Genomic DNA, 14,194 nt, shown 5'->3' on the forward strand with positions numbered 1-14,194 from the left:
GACTTGTCTTTGACATCCCCTTCAGTGGGGGCACTCGTTTTGTCCTCTTCACTTCTTTCATCTTCCCTTCTGCCAACGGTTTCCACCGCAATTCCACCGCCACCACCTTCACTCCTGTCAGCGTGCCGTGCGGGTTCTACTGAAACCCTCGACTGTTCTTGCGGTAAATCTGATTCTTGTGGATTTTGTCTTCCTCCATTCGACTCCTGACACCGCTGATCCCGCTTCTCTTCCTGCGAACCATTTTCAACGGTACTGTCCCTCCCGGCACCGCCAGGCGTTGTTTCCCCACTCCCATGAGTTTGGCCACCGGATGACTGCACACTCGCCCGCAGCCACTGCACAAACTCCGGCTTGCGGCCGCAGTACTGCCCCTCAATCTCCGCCTCCGTCATGTCCCTCGCAGCCGCCCTCAAGTCCCTCCAGTCACCCTACGTGCAGTAGCCGCCGCCCCACGCACCGACACCGCCGACGCAGTACAGCACGCAGAGGGTACACACCAACAGCACACGGCCAGCCATCCCCACTCTTGTCACCGCAGCACACACACACGCACACGCACAGTCTAGCGAGGGGGAGAAAGAAGAGAGGAGGGTGAAAAGTGGAACACACACACGCACGCAGAAAGAGAGAGAAAAAGACCGCGAGGAAAGTAGCATCGTGAAGCCCCCATGCAGTGGAAGAGCAGGGGGCGAGTGGTTAAGACAAATGTGACAGCATCATCGTACTCGGGTGAGCCGCAACATCTCCTCAAACATGCGCATCTCCTCCTCGCACCAGAAACCATCATCACTGCCAGCGGTGGCGGCAGAAGTTCGCTGCGGTGAAATCTGACGAAAGCCGACTGTCGCATCGCTCGCGGCTGCGTGGGGTATCGCCTGGTAGGCCGCGTACGCAGCGTCGTCGCAGGCCTCGAGAGACGGCACGTGAGGCTCCAGCTGCCGAAAGACGTCCATCACCACTCGGCGTTTCGTCTCAAAATCAAACGCGGAGTCACAAAAAAGAGACGGGGAGTGATTCACCTCCATAAGTACGGGTTCTAAACCTTCCGTCAGCATGAAGTCAAAGCCAAGGAGTTCAAAGCAATTCCGTCCATCACTGCGTGAGCCCCGTGATGCACCGGTGCCAATGAATTCCCGTCGCAGCTCCTCCAATCCGGAAAGGATCGTCAGCATGATGCATAAGTCGATGCGGCGCAGCAGACACTCCCAGCGAGTCACAGCAGGAGCTTCAGCGGGCGAGTCCACATCGCGCTCCTTATCCGGCAGCCCATTGATGTAGTGTTGCAAAAACTTAAAGTCCCGCTTGTTGCCCTCACAAACGGCGCCATGACTCGTCTCTCTTGTGAACCCCACAGAAAACCCCTCTGCGTTCTTGTTGACAGCGTAATTCGTTAAGTGCACTCTCACCTGCCCGCAGCTGGTTCTGCTGGGGGCGGCATACTCCTCCGCGCAGATGCGCACCAAACCCTCTTGATGGACAAACAACTGCAGTCCATCAAGCAGGCCCGCGTAACCGGCGCTCGCAGCAGGCTGAAACGGCTGTGGCATGCCTCTCCTCAGGCGCGGGGGTCGTCCAGCCACGACAGAGGTCAAAAGCACATAAATACGAAGATCAAACTTCTTGCGCTCGATACAAAGGGGCGGCGTCACGTATAACTGCACAAGCCAATCCTCCCCGTCCTTGCCTGTCAGAGTTTCTAGCGCCTGAAGCGGCTCTGGCGTCAAAACAATTCCCTTTCCTTGGCACCCCCTGTTCGGCTTCAGGATGAAGAAGGGCTCGCTTTTGGGTGACTGCTGCTGCTCTTGTCGATCACAGAGAAACCGCTCCAGCTGCCGCAGCTCCGTTGACGCAGAGAAGCTCCATGGGAAGCCGCGCATCGCCGCGGCCAAGGCGGAGTCCACCTTCAGCTGCCGTCGGATGCGCATCAGCCGCTTGAACAGCACAGCCTTCCGGGCAACAACGTGCATGGCAGGAAAATGGTTCACCCGGTGGTGACACGACAACGCAGCAACACGCGAGGGCAGCACACTTTTGTCAAGCCACTGGATTTGTGGGCTACTGCCTGCGTCATAAGCCAAACCCCGTGGCCCAAGCCGTTTGGTATACGGCCGCACATCACTCCGCAACGCCACCTCGTAAAAATAGGCAGGGACATCTTCGCGGTTCTCATCTTCCACGTACCATCCCAGTGCCACTGCCGCCGCCCGTACCACGTGATACCGTGTCTGGCTGCAGTTCACAACAATGACCTTCCGCAATGTATCCACGTCGTTATCACGTGCAACGCCATTCATGACTTTCTCCTGCCGGCCATGCAGAAAACCAAAACAAAAACAAAGAAGCACACGCAGCAACAAGAAGATAAGATCCCAAACAAAAGTGTTCCCCGGCAACACAGAAGTGCACTGCAAGGCCAAACAACCATAACGACGGAAGAACAAAAAGAAAAAAAAAGATACAGCCGACTCCGTAGTTCGTTTCTTCTGCTCCCTTTCTCCGCTTCCCTCGCACTTTTATGCTCTCTTCCCATCCTCTCTTTTTTTCGAAATGCGGGAGGCGAGTGCACAGGTGCCATGTGCGCCTGTGAGTCTGTTTGTATGAATGAGAGCGGGTTTGATTGCACGGGCGATAGACAGCTCAGGTTCACATACATACACGCATACATACATACATGTATTCTCTTGCGCTCGGGCTGTGCTGAGCCACGGCTGCCCATCTCTATAAATGCCCTGGGAGCGCACAGGAACGAACAGCCTCAGGTACATGTCGCCGGGTACGGACTGTCCCTGGTGCGCCATCGTGCAACCAACAGTACTGCTTGCAGCCTCACTCTATCCACAAAATGCACCCTCGTTGGAACTCAAGACCCTCTTCTCTCTTCTCTCTCACACACACGCTCCTTCCCGCAACACCAGGAAGAAAGAGGTAGTGAGAAAAAGCCACATTGTCGCCAAATTTCAACTTCCGGTCCATCTTTCATTCAGGTTTCCTCTTCTTTATTTGGCGTGGGGGGCAGCGGAGCGTTTACCCCTTCTTTTTGACTTCCTTTTGGTCCTCTAAGTGGCGAACTAATCCGCCTTATGACCCTCAATCGTGTCCAGAATCTCCGACTTTGTTTTGTCGCGTGTGACGTCAATGTTGTTTTCCTTGGCGTACGCCCTAAGCGCGGCGACGGTCCACCGCGGCGTCGGATTTTCGCCTGGCCGCGCCGAAACGGAGCGCGAGCGCTTCGATCGCGACTTCCGCGGCGATGCTGATGCCTTTCTTGGCGATGCTGATGCCTTTCTTGGCGATGCTGATGCCTTTCTTGGCGATGCTGATGCCTTTCTTGGCGATGCTGATGCCTTTCTTGGCGATGCTGATGCCTTTCTTGGCGATGCCGATGCCTTTCTTGGCGATGCCGATGCCTTTCTTGGCGATGGCTTCGATGGGCTCGCCGGCTTGCGGGCTGCAGGGGACTGCGCGGGGCCGCGTTTAGTTGGGAGCACGGACTTCGTTGGAGTTCCTCGCTTTGGCGATTTTGCACGCAATATGCCGTTTGTTGAGGGGCTTCCACCACGCTTCGGCGTCGACTTACGCGGCGTCGCTGACGTCTTCGAGCGGACTTCACGCTTCGGAGTGGCAGAGCTGTTCGCTGGCATACGGTCTGAGCGACGGGAGGGTGAGCGGGAGGTGGAGCGACTGCGAGGCTTCGTGGGCTGCGGGGAATTTGTTGCAGCGTTGGGTGCCACTGTCTGTCGCCGCGGCGCGGTGGGCGTTGCACCGACGCTTCTCAAGAGTTTCGCACGCGTCTTGGGCGTCATTGGCGTTGACTTCTTCGCCGAGGCCTTCGCCTTGGCAATCACGCAACTCACGGAGTCGCGCGGCGGCGGCGTCGCCTCGCTCGGCCGAATGTTGCCATCATCGTCGTAGATGCGGTGCTTCGGCAGCGGCAGGTCGTTGTCGTCCACCTCCGGCTTGGTGTAAACGAAGTACCTCCAAAGCGGCATCGCGGTCTGCTGGCGGCGTTCAGCGCACTTGACGTCGCCGCGTTGCAAAAAGGCAAGGCCAGCGAAGAATGAGGAGTGAAGAGAAGAGCGGGCAGCAGATGCAGGCAGACGTGTTGCGTCTCCGTTGATGCGTGACAGAAAAAAAAAAAAGAAGAAGAAAGGCTGCCTCGCTGGCCGCAACACGCACGGCGGGACGTGCCCAGGCCCGGCTCACGGCGGTCTGCAGATGCACGGCGGGACACAACCTCCGCTGGTGGGGGTAAAAAAAAAAAAAACCTCCGGGGCCCATCAAGTTGTCGGGGTCCAGCGCGGTTTTGATCGACTCCTGCACGCGTCTGTGCATCTCGCCACGTTCCAGCGTCACGTACCTCAGTCTTCCCCACGCCCACGCCGTGTTCACCAGAGACCGTCCAGTCGCTTGCCACGGCGCGCTGCGCCAAGCGGCCCTCCAAGTCGCACAGCCGCCGGCACTCAAGTCTTGTCCTTAAACGGCACACTGAGGTGAAAAGTTGCCGTCGCTGATGCGAGCACAAATGAGGCCACTGAAGTTGTGCGCCGCAAAGTCGGCCTTCCGTCTCCTGAACCACGGCAGGCAACTCCACTAACGGAGCACAGACGTCTGTCGCAAGCATCTGCTCCGACTTCCCCCAGAAGTGCATGGCAGCGTAGAGGCAGCCACGCAGCCCCTTCCACACGGCGTCCACCTAGGCTGCAGCCTTCAGGAAAGGCACGGAGTACGCGCCTCCCGGACGCGCGAAAAATACTCAACAAAATTTTAAAATCAGCGCGTATGCGACGCAAAGAGGCGTCGCTATGGGGGAACTCCAGCAACACCGTAGCCATTACGGGAAGCAACAATTTACTGCACTTGTTTGCGGTCTCCATGGCCCTCTCGTTAAGAGACTCGCGGCGAAGGAGAGTTGTCGGTGCGCCTTGACGCTTCAGCGCCACCATCGCATTCACGGCGCTCTGCGTTGAATTAAACGTGGCCACTTCGCAGACAACTCCCAGAGTGTCCTCGCCGCCACAATACAGCTGCATCAGTTCCCGTCTCAAGGAGGGCTCAAGCATCATTCTGCGAGTCTCCATCGCGTTGCCCTGCAGCGTTACCATGCGAAGCGCGCGAATGTTCTCACGAGTGGTGCCGTCGTACTTGAGGGTTGGCACGCCGCTTCCGGAGGTTGGCACCATCCCACCCACACGCGGGTTCGTCACGGGGTTAGGGCCAACGCTGAGACCACGTTCCCGCGCCGCTTTCATCAGCTTCAGCTTCAGCTTCCGCGCACCAGCCCCCACCCAGACAAAGGAGTTTCTGACATCAGAGTCCATCCGCTGCAGCTTGCACATGCCGATCACCACACCGCCGGCGTGGGGAATGGTGCTGCCCTTAGTGCCGGTTCCAGCCCCCGCGGTGTCATGGGGGCCCCCCTTGTGAGCAGGGCGCAGTTGCACCACCGCAGCAACTTGTTCGATGCTGGCGGGGAGTACTGCCGCGGCGGACGCCACTGGCAAGTAAGGGGATTTATCGCCACTGTATAACTCCTGCAGTTTCTTGGAATCGGTGCTCAGCTGGCTGCCGGGTCTGAAAGCGCCAAGCGGGGTCCCGCAACTGAAGGCGCATATTCGGCTTGGCTTTCCGCCAAGCTTTCAACGTTGTGTTGTACACCAGAGGCATGGAAATATGTATATAATAATCCTCTTGCAGGGTGTTGTTCGCTTGGGGTATTAATTCATTTGTCGTCTTTGTGTGTGTGTGTGTTTTTTTTGTTTTGGTCCCTTCCTCCGCCCAGGCGGAATGTGCTCTACAGCCGCAGGGCCACTCTTCTCAACACGGCGCAGGAAGCTCGACGGGCACCACCCAACAGCCGCAAAGCAGCAAAAAGGTTAAACGGCAGGATGCAATGAAACACGCAAACAGAGAGAGAGAGAAGAAAAAAAAAAGCGACAGGCACGCACGCATCGGCGATCACGGTGGTTGTGGGAGACTCCGCAGCGTCGAATCGAGCGCAGCGTCGCTGCCATCGCTGCCATCAACAGCGCAGACGAAAAAAACAAAAATATATGATAATAATAACGGGAAAGAAACGACTTCCTACGGCCGAACCACAACGTAACTCCTCGTCGAAAGCCCGAAGGTCAAAATGTCACCTTCGATCAGTGTTGTCGAAACAAATGGCTGCAGTCGCTCACCGTTGAGGCGTGTGCCGTTGGTTGAGCCCAGGTCCAACACCTGCAACTCCACCGACCATGCGTCCGCGCCGTCGCCCAACTTCGCCATCGTCTCACGCACATGAGCGTAGAGTTCGCCAATGTCCTGCGTCAAGCCCCAGTCCATCTTCCTCCCCTCCATGTACGCCGTTGTCTGCTGATCCAACTCCTCAGCGTAGGCGTACACAAAGCGAACCTCCAGTGCAGCATGTTGGGCGGAACAACTCGGGTGGTCAGTGGGGATGTCGTTCACGTCCCGATCTTTACCTAAAAGTGTCACGGCCCGGCGTGAGACCGCGGCGTGCGTGGCCACAGGCTGCCCATCCTTCAGCACGCAGATGTTGTACGCTGGAAGATACGGCTGGAACATCTCGTCCGCAGCATTCGCAGAAGGGCAGTTGTCGCCTTCGCCAAGCGAAAGTTGATGCCACTTCAACACATCGTGAAGCAGGGCCCCGTGGCGTGTGCCGTCTGTGTGCCTTCTCCGCAGTTCCTCGTAAACGCACGCCACTCGAAGTAGGTGGAGAATACTATGGTCGACACCGTCCCCCTCTGTGATGCTGTGAAGAACACGCTGCGGCACTGTCAGCAACGATGGAAACCACTTGAGAGAGCGGCCCACTGAAAGACGTGACGCCATGACGGGGAGGCCTTGACGCACGTCATCTAACGCCCCTGTCCGCCCGTAGAAGGGTCTTTCCATTTCGCTCCGTGTCACTTCCCCTCCACACAACCCCCCCTCCCACCTTTTTTTTTTACTTTCAAATAGAAATCCGTCGCAACGCAGTCATCGGTGACAGTCGAAGCAACGCACACGCAACAAAGAAAAACAAAAGGGCAAACAAAAAAATGAAAATGACGGTTAGCAAGTCTGCGACTGCAAAACAAAAAGCAAACGGCTCACGAGGTTCGCCACCACCACCACCACCACGCTCGACGAAGCAAAGTGTTCAAGTGACCGCGCGGGAGGCAGCTGGTCAATCCACTCCCCCCCCCCCTTTACTTACCAGCCTCAGGCCTTTCTTTTCGTGCTTTCTTTCCTTCTTCTTTGCCGCCCCAACTCTAATTGCTGCCCTTCTCCTGAAGGAAACTCCCAGGGAAGTCTTAAAAAAAAAAATACAACACGCCACCATACATTGAAGAAAACTTGCGCCGAGGGAGTCCGTACAGCCAACCACCGCCCCTCCTAGGCGACCTAGGAGCACATCAACCTCTAATCTCCCCCACCCTGTCGCAGGACATGCTTCGGACGCCAGACAAGTGTGACTTGTCAAGCTGCATCCTCCTCTTTCATCCCCCTCCCTCCGCATTCGTTGGCGCCTTCTCGTGTGTTTGCCGCTACTGTATTACTTCTCTCCTCCCCACACATACACACGCCTGAAAGAAGCCAAAGACGTGTCTGAGTTATACAGTTTACAAGCGGGCAAATCTACAACCTCGCCGCACGGTAGACACCGTAGACGTCTACTGCCCATTTGAGCCAGACAAAGGCCACCACCTCCAACACCACAACGGCAGCCCACATTCCCCACGGAGAGCTATTGCGGCCGGTTTTGCCCGGTCTACCAGCGAGGATTGCCTCCACAGCGAGAGCCTCTTCAGTGAGGCATGCGTTTGCAGCGCGAGCCTGCCTGTTCGCCACAGGAGGTGAAGGCGTCCGCCGCTGCTCTCGCGAGGCACTTCTCGATGCCCGGGTGGTGGTGCGTGACGGCATCTCCTTACGGCCCTTTTTAGCCTTGTTTTTTGCTTTCGTTTTTTTTTTTGCTTTGATTGTGTTTGCAGGCATTGGACCCCGGCACATGCGCCAAGGCGCCAGTACACAAAGGCAAAAACAAGAAGCGCGAAGAAAAGAGGTCTCAAACGAAGCAAGAAAAAAAAAAAAACTCACCAATGAGACAATTCCCACGCGAATTATTATTACTTTGCCTTGGTCATGCACCGGGCCTAAGTTGCGTGTATGTAATGCCTTTTTCTATAAATTTTCCCTTCCCCTCCTCCTCAGCACGTGGGCAAACACGCACACACCTGCAGGACGTGTAGCAGCACACACGCCCGTACACGACGTCCTCCTCTGCCTAAATTATTCAGTTCTAATTATTTCGGATTTAAACAAACACACACGCCAAAACGAAAAGTGAAATATCACTGCAGACGCACACACAAACAAAAAGAAATAAATAAAACTCTTTCCTCCTCCTCCCCACCCCCACCCCCAGGATCGCTCTCTTGCTGGGCGTGACAACAAAGAATAGAAGCTGAGAGAGAAACTCACGGGGTAAAAATAGCACCGAGTAAAATGGTGCATTTAAAAAGAGGGCATGCGCCTCCAGGCACCACATATCTTCAATCGAGTTCATCATCCGGATGTGCGGGGGCGGGCGCGGGAGCAGGCGCGGGAGCAGGCGCGGGAGCAGGCGCGGGAGCAGGCGCGGGAGCAGGCGCTGGCGGGGTTGCACCAGTGGTGGCACTTGCACCAGAAGTGGAAGGGAACGATCCCCTTGCACCACCACCACCCATTGCTTTGGACATCATCTTCTGAATCAGAGGGCCCACCTTGGGATCACTCATCATCTGCAGTGCGGCCATTGGATTTTGCTGCAGGGAAGTGAGCTTTGCCGCCACCTCAGGGTCTTTCATGGCCTCCACAAACTCCTCATCCCGAAACAGACCCTCCATAAATGATTGCATGCCACCACCAGCACCGCCAGGGAATCCACCAGCACCACCAGGGAATCCACCAGGACCGCCAGGGAATCCACCAGGACCGCCAGGGAATCCACCAGCACCGCCAGGGAATCCACCAGGACCGCCAGGGAAGCCACCAGGACCACCAGGGAATCCACCAGGACCGCCAGGGAATCCACCAGCACCGCCAGGGAATCCACCAGCACCGCCAGGGAATCCACCAGCACCGCCAGGGAAGCCACCAGCACCACCAGGGAAGCCACCAGCACCACCAGCACTCTTCTGCTGTCTTTCCCTTTCCTCTTCACGTAATTCTTGTTCGCGCTGGCGGCGAAGAGCCTCCTGTCGCAGTTGTTGCGCTTCCTCTTCCTTATGTCGCTGGAACTGGCGGCGTGAGGCCGCCTTTTCCTGCACAAACTTTAGTAGCTCGCTCATTCCCTCATCGTAATCGACGGTTTGAGCCTCGCTGAGGTCTTTCAGTGCCTCTTCCCATTTGCCCAAGTGACGCCTGATGGTGCCGCGAACACGTAATGCCCGCACGTTCTCAGGATTGATGTCGAGAGCCCGATTGGCATCCCGCAGAGCAGCGCCTGGCCGTGCACACTGGAGCAAGTAGTTCGCACGCTGGGACCAGTACATCGCCTTTCCGGGCACAATCCGTAATGCCTGCGCCATTAAGTCGACAGCCTCATCCAGTTTTCCATCAGATGCACAGTCTGCTGCCTGTGCCTTAAGTTCCATGGCCTTCTCTTCATCCTCGGGTGTGGGGTCGGCGCTGCTGGAGGGTGAGATGCCATCATCGGGCACGTCCTCCAACTCCCACCGCTCCGCATCAGGCTCGCTCATTAACTTTTCCTCCTCTTTTGCGCTTGTTTCCTCCGTCTTGTTGATGTCTGGTTTGTCACCAGCAGGGCACGGTGGGGAAATAGATGCACCAAGCGACGCCATGTACGCCCGCAATTCCTGAAGTTCATCACGGTGTAGCTCCTCAGGATGGTTGCGCAAGTGCTCCACCACGCGGTTTATCGCCTCCAAGTCTGCTGCATTCAAGGCGGACATTGATACGGTGATATTCAATTAATTATTGTTTTGTTACTGTTCTTGCTGTTTGTTTGTTCGCTTTGACCTCTTCGTCACCAAAGACTCCTTATGCTTGCTATTTCGTCGCTGGAAGCCACGCACTTTGCTGAAGTCCAAAACAAAAGCAAAACAACAGGGAGGATGAGAGCCCAACGCGGCATTTAATTAGTTTTGCTCTTCTGATGCGGCAGAGCGTAGGTGCGGAGCGAAGCGGGCGTGCGAGAGAGAGAGAGAGAGAGACAAACAAACAGACAGACAGACAGACAAACAAACAAACAAACAGGGGGGGACCATTCGCTCAGCATTCACACCTCTTTCCCTCACGGCCACAGCGTCGGACACACATGGCACCTGCAAGCAAGACAAAAAAAAAAAAAGATGCACGTAGCGTATCCTCCACACGCACACCCACATGTGTATGTGCTTGTGAAAATAAGCTGAAATGAAAAAATGAAACAGGAGAGGTCAAGCTGCTGCTGCCGCTGCCGCCGCCACGGGTGAGGGAGGGGGTTCCGCTACACAAAAATATGTCAGAAGTTCCCGTCGTCGTTCCTCGTACTCGTCGGGTGGGACATTGACGACACCAAAGGTGCCGTGGAGAGGTCTCGCCTTTTTTGACTTTTTGGATATGGCCTCGGCGTTGACGCCGTACAGTGCCTTCATTGTGTCCTCACGCTGCGATGCATTCCCTCCCTTGGCCGCAGTATCCAACTCGCTTCCGTGTATGTGAGCCTTGGTGTCACTTTTTCGTGGCCTCCTTCCGTATCGCGTCTGTTTATGACACTGATGCAGCACTTCTTTTACATTTTCCACTGCAAATGCCTTTTCCTGATATTTTTGCGTAATAAATGTCCTGAGCGTCAACTCCGGCTCCGCCCCCGTCATAGACTTCATTCCTTTCGGCAGACGTGCCTCATAAAGCGACTTACCCCTTTCGTTGCCAATGACCTCCATCATTGCCACCTCCGACGCATGCCACTTGTCCATGTTCGTTGACTTAATCCTTGAGATGTGCACCCCTAGCGAGCGGTGAATGCCAGAGCAACGGATGCACAAAAAAACGCCGTGGTTTACAGATGCCCAGCGTGTGCCGTTGTTGTTGCAGTCATTGCAGATATTGTTTGGGTAAATCTGACAGAGGCGTTCAACGCGCTCCCGGTTGGCATCCCAGTCCTCCACTGTTTCCTCCTCCGCTGCCACGGCAACCACTTTGGAAGAAGCCACCTTCTCCTTGTGACCCTTGCGATGGTGATATTTGCGCTGCCGCTCCTTAGTCTCCCTATTGCTGTGCTGCATCCCTTCCGGCATCCGTTTCGGGTGTAAAGTGCACGAAGCTCCCGCGAAATGTGCCCCAATCTGGCGAAGGAAGGGCTCAGACGAGAAGGAGGGAAGACGAGTGAGGCGAAGACCACAAGGCGTCACGGAAGGAGGAAAAACAGACCGCGACAACGGAACACATCACATGAAATCCGAACCCTCCACCATCGAGTTGCGCACATGAGGCCGCGCGCCGTGTCCAAATACAGATGGGACCGACACCACGTTCCGCCGTCCATCGCAACGCCAAAGACAAATTTAAGCCTCCTCTCTCTTCCATCCCTTTTCTTCCCCGTTCACACAAATTCTTCGTTCCCCTTTATTCGTGCGTCAACAACCTTCTGCTGGTTACTCCCCCCCCCCCTCCCTCCCTTCCTCTCGCTCTTTCTTTTACTCTTCATCTCCTTGCTACATCGTGTTATTGCTGATCAGCGTATTCATGGAGCAAAAACGCCGGAGCAGAAAGGCGACAGCACCCACCAACGTCTCAAATCTCACGCCAGTTCCCTTGTTCGTTTCCTTCTCAGTTGTGTGTATGTGTGTGTGAGTGTGTGTGTGTGTTGCTGGGTGCCTTCATCGCGGGCGACGGCTACCGCACTGGGAGCTTTACTGGATATGAAGAAAAACAGTGTCTCCGGAGCGTACAGCGTCCCACGTCGCTAACTGCACTCCCCGGTCTTTAACTTTCACCTCCCTTGGCGGATATCCTGCTTTGAGGGTGCACTTGGGGACACCGCGTGGATAAGCCTCTGGCTGTTCCTGGTAGGCGCGGTAGGCCAAGTACTCAACTAGGAGATGTGCCGGAGTTGCTGGGTTAAGCCGCAGCGTCACCTGCCCCTTCGGCAGCCGGCAGCGGAGAGAGAAGGCGCGCGTCTCGCCTTCCTCCACAAGATACGGGCCGATGTCAACAATGTCTATCGTGGGTTCTGCCTCCGCCTGAGAGGGCTGTAATACAACGACCTCGGGTGCGTCATCGACGTGATCCTCAATTACAATTGGAGAGCCAGGGACTTCGACGGGAGCCAAATCAGCACCACGCGCAATGTGTTTCCTTCCCTCCCACTGTGAGGGCGACCCACGTTCTGCCACAAAGAAAAGTAACGTCTCGCCAACTTCACTCACGTCAAAGGTTGTTCCCTTCAGGTTTAACGGTATCCGGGACTCCTTCATTGTGGTGAGGGGGTTTATGATAAGCAAGGTTGGGATGTCCCTCTCCACATCGATGCGGTACCCATGCGCCAACTGTCCCCCACGCTCTGAAACCGCACTGATCTGGTAGATTGAAAACATGTTAAGTGTCTCACGCACTCCCTCAAAGCGCCAGATATCTCTGCTGACGCACATACTGGCAAAGTTATCCCCAACCAAACTTAACAGAACCCACTGATCCCTGTCCAATGCCCGCCCGCAGAATTGTGAGAAAGCTGTGCCTGCCTGATGAACAAACGGGGGAAGCGCAAAAAGAACCGAGGTCGGGCCTGCATCGGAACTCGTATCAGGCTGCGTTGAAAACGGCATACCGAATGGGTTTAATGGACTCTGTTGCCCCAATGACGCGGTGAGAGGCTGCTCTTGTCTTGCTCCCACACCACCGTCAAGCCTGCTGATAAGATACGGTGGTGTTGTCTGCCTCAGTGATCCGGAAGCTGAGGTCTCTGACGGCAAAGATACACCACGTCCTGTTGGTCGCGGGCGCGCAGGCAGGGTTTCGTGCTCCGCCACGTAGAGCGAGTGGGCCGCCGCAAGGTCAAAATTGGCGTTAGCAAGATAGCCCACCGCCTGCTCCTCGTTGCAGCTAGTCATGGCCATGAAGGTGGCCACCACGTCGTCTTCGCTCATCTCTCGCTCGCTTCTTCACTATCGCCCACCTTACGGGGTTGTTTCGTGTTTTGCCTGTGGCTGCAGCTCCCTCCTCGGCGGCTTCTGAGTGCCTGAGTTTATATATAAAACGAAAACAAAAAATTGAGGGGCTCTAACTTCTGTGGAGGCTGTGCGAGTTTAATCCCGAGCCGTGTCTGCAGCCTCCGCTGCTTCCTCTTCACCCTCACAGAGTCACACCGGGCGATAGACACAATAAACCCCAAAATTAAAACCTAAAGCGATAGCCCGATCTTCACTCTTCTATTCCTTCACTTCAGACCCCTTCGCTAATAAAAATCTCGTCCGCTGCCCACATGCGCAATAAAATAAAAAATAATAAAAAAAGTCCAAGAAAAACAACTGGAACGGACACGACAAAAAAAGGCACCGTCCTTGAACCACATTCACAACACCTCTCCGCAAGATCCAATCCAAACACCACCGCTCGACGCCAACCACACTGCCCTTCAGTAATCACTCTTGCATACATCTCTGCCAACAAAGCAGGTAAACGTTATCCGTCCCTCACCACCACTCGCAAAGCACAAACTGCGCAGGACGACCACAACAACAACAAAAGACAAACTCAACAAAAACCAAAACAAAAAAAAATCATTTACATCAATAAAACCAAACTCGTCCCAACACGCAAACTAAAAAATCATCAGTAAACACAACAGACATAATAAAGCAATCACATCAGTAAACAAACATCACACCAACCCAACAAAATACAGAACTTTCACACACACACACACACACCCTACAACTTATACAAAAAAAATCCCATCTCCTTTATCACCTCCACGGGAACCACCTGGAACTATCGCTGCTGCGCTCTTGGAGTCCAGTTCCTGCCACTGCTCTGCATGCTGCTCTACAATCGGCGCGGCGTCCTCCGTGGCGGTCTTTGGAACTGGTTCAACCCCACCCGGCACGATCGCTGCTGCGCTCTTGGAGTCCAGTTCCTGCCACTGCTCTGCATGCTGCTCTACAATCGGCGCGGCGTCCTCCGTGGCGGTCTTTGGAACTGGTTCAACCCCACCCGGCAC

General features: G+C 55.4%; 9 protein-coding genes across 9 annotated transcripts, besides 10 other annotated features; 1 reads left to right on the plus strand and 8 right to left on the minus strand.

Annotated features, from left to right (window-relative positions):
• Nucleotides 1–2: 2 nt before the first annotated feature.
• On the minus strand, nt 3–395 carry TraAM80_08528 (uncharacterized protein; the record flags this gene model as incomplete). The annotated part of the gene is made up of 1 exon (XM_029385273.1): nt 3–395. A coding segment is annotated over one exon (393 nt), but the record flags the coding sequence as incomplete, so codon positions are not given.
• Nucleotides 396–541: 146 nt separating this feature from the next.
• Nucleotides 542–563: a microsatellite.
• A 156-nt stretch (nt 564–719) lies between these two features.
• On the minus strand, nt 720–2,297 carry TraAM80_08529 (putative tubulin-tyrosine ligase; the record flags this gene model as incomplete). Its single annotated transcript, XM_029385274.1, has 1 exon — nt 720–2,297. One exon carries the CDS (start codon nt 2,295–2,297, stop codon nt 720–722), a length of 1,578 nt encoding a protein of 525 aa, XP_029234861.1.
• Nucleotides 2,298–2,321: 24 nt separating this feature from the next.
• Nucleotides 2,322–2,382: a sequence feature (A-rich).
• Nucleotides 2,383–2,648: 266 nt separating this feature from the next.
• Nucleotides 2,649–2,676: a microsatellite.
• A 462-nt stretch (nt 2,677–3,138) lies between these two features.
• On the plus strand, nt 3,139–3,915 carry TraAM80_08530 (uncharacterized protein; the record flags this gene model as incomplete). The annotated part of the gene is made up of 1 exon (XM_029385275.1): nt 3,139–3,915. One exon carries the CDS (start codon nt 3,139–3,141, stop codon nt 3,913–3,915), a length of 777 nt encoding a protein of 258 aa, XP_029234862.1.
• Nucleotides 3,916–4,463: 548 nt separating this feature from the next.
• TraAM80_08531 (D-lactate dehydrogenase-like protein) lies at nt 4,464–5,339 on the minus strand (the record flags this gene model as incomplete). Its single annotated transcript, XM_029385276.1, has 1 exon — nt 4,464–5,339. The coding sequence occupies one exon, from the start codon at nt 5,337–5,339 to the stop codon at nt 4,464–4,466; it is 876 nt and encodes a 291-aa protein (XP_029234863.1).
• A 745-nt stretch (nt 5,340–6,084) lies between these two features.
• Nucleotides 6,085–6,903, minus strand: TraAM80_08532 (Smad nuclear-interacting protein 1; the record flags this gene model as incomplete). Its single annotated transcript, XM_029385277.1, has 1 exon — nt 6,085–6,903. The coding sequence occupies one exon, from the start codon at nt 6,901–6,903 to the stop codon at nt 6,085–6,087; it is 819 nt and encodes a 272-aa protein (XP_029234864.1).
• Nucleotides 6,904–7,112: 209 nt separating this feature from the next.
• Nucleotides 7,113–7,131: a microsatellite.
• Nucleotides 7,132–7,218: 87 nt separating this feature from the next.
• Nucleotides 7,219–7,250: a microsatellite.
• Nucleotides 7,251–7,629: 379 nt separating this feature from the next.
• TraAM80_08533 (uncharacterized protein) lies at nt 7,630–8,001 on the minus strand (the record flags this gene model as incomplete). Its single annotated transcript, XM_029385278.1, has 1 exon — nt 7,630–8,001. The coding sequence occupies one exon, from the start codon at nt 7,999–8,001 to the stop codon at nt 7,630–7,632; it is 372 nt and encodes a 123-aa protein (XP_029234865.1).
• A 542-nt stretch (nt 8,002–8,543) lies between these two features.
• Nucleotides 8,544–9,944, minus strand: TraAM80_08534 (Hsc70-interacting protein; the record flags this gene model as incomplete). The annotated part of the gene is made up of 1 exon (XM_029385279.1): nt 8,544–9,944. The coding sequence occupies one exon, from the start codon at nt 9,942–9,944 to the stop codon at nt 8,544–8,546; it is 1,401 nt and encodes a 466-aa protein (XP_029234866.1).
• A 242-nt stretch (nt 9,945–10,186) lies between these two features.
• Nucleotides 10,187–10,248: a microsatellite.
• A 182-nt stretch (nt 10,249–10,430) lies between these two features.
• Nucleotides 10,431–11,273, minus strand: TraAM80_08535 (ADP-ribosylation factor GTPase activating protein; the record flags this gene model as incomplete). The annotated part of the gene is made up of 1 exon (XM_029385280.1): nt 10,431–11,273. The coding sequence occupies one exon, from the start codon at nt 11,271–11,273 to the stop codon at nt 10,431–10,433; it is 843 nt and encodes a 280-aa protein (XP_029234867.1).
• Nucleotides 11,274–11,633: 360 nt separating this feature from the next.
• Nucleotides 11,634–11,660: a microsatellite.
• Nucleotides 11,661–11,810: 150 nt separating this feature from the next.
• Nucleotides 11,811–11,852: a microsatellite.
• A 36-nt stretch (nt 11,853–11,888) lies between these two features.
• On the minus strand, nt 11,889–13,121 carry TraAM80_08536 (UBX domain protein 7; the record flags this gene model as incomplete). The annotated part of the gene is made up of 1 exon (XM_029385281.1): nt 11,889–13,121. One exon carries the CDS (start codon nt 13,119–13,121, stop codon nt 11,889–11,891), a length of 1,233 nt encoding a protein of 410 aa, XP_029234868.1.
• A 587-nt stretch (nt 13,122–13,708) lies between these two features.
• Nucleotides 13,709–13,777: a sequence feature (A-rich).
• Nucleotides 13,778–13,848: 71 nt separating this feature from the next.
• Nucleotides 13,849–13,904: a microsatellite.
• The last annotated feature ends 290 nt before the right edge of the window (nt 13,905–14,194 follow it).

This window comes from Trypanosoma rangeli (genome assembly GCF_003719475.1).
Source record: "Trypanosoma rangeli strain AM80 chromosome Unknown Tra_15.4_contig_00428, whole genome shotgun sequence".
In the NCBI taxonomy this organism is placed as follows: domain Eukaryota; phylum Euglenozoa; class Kinetoplastea; order Trypanosomatida; family Trypanosomatidae; genus Trypanosoma; species Trypanosoma rangeli.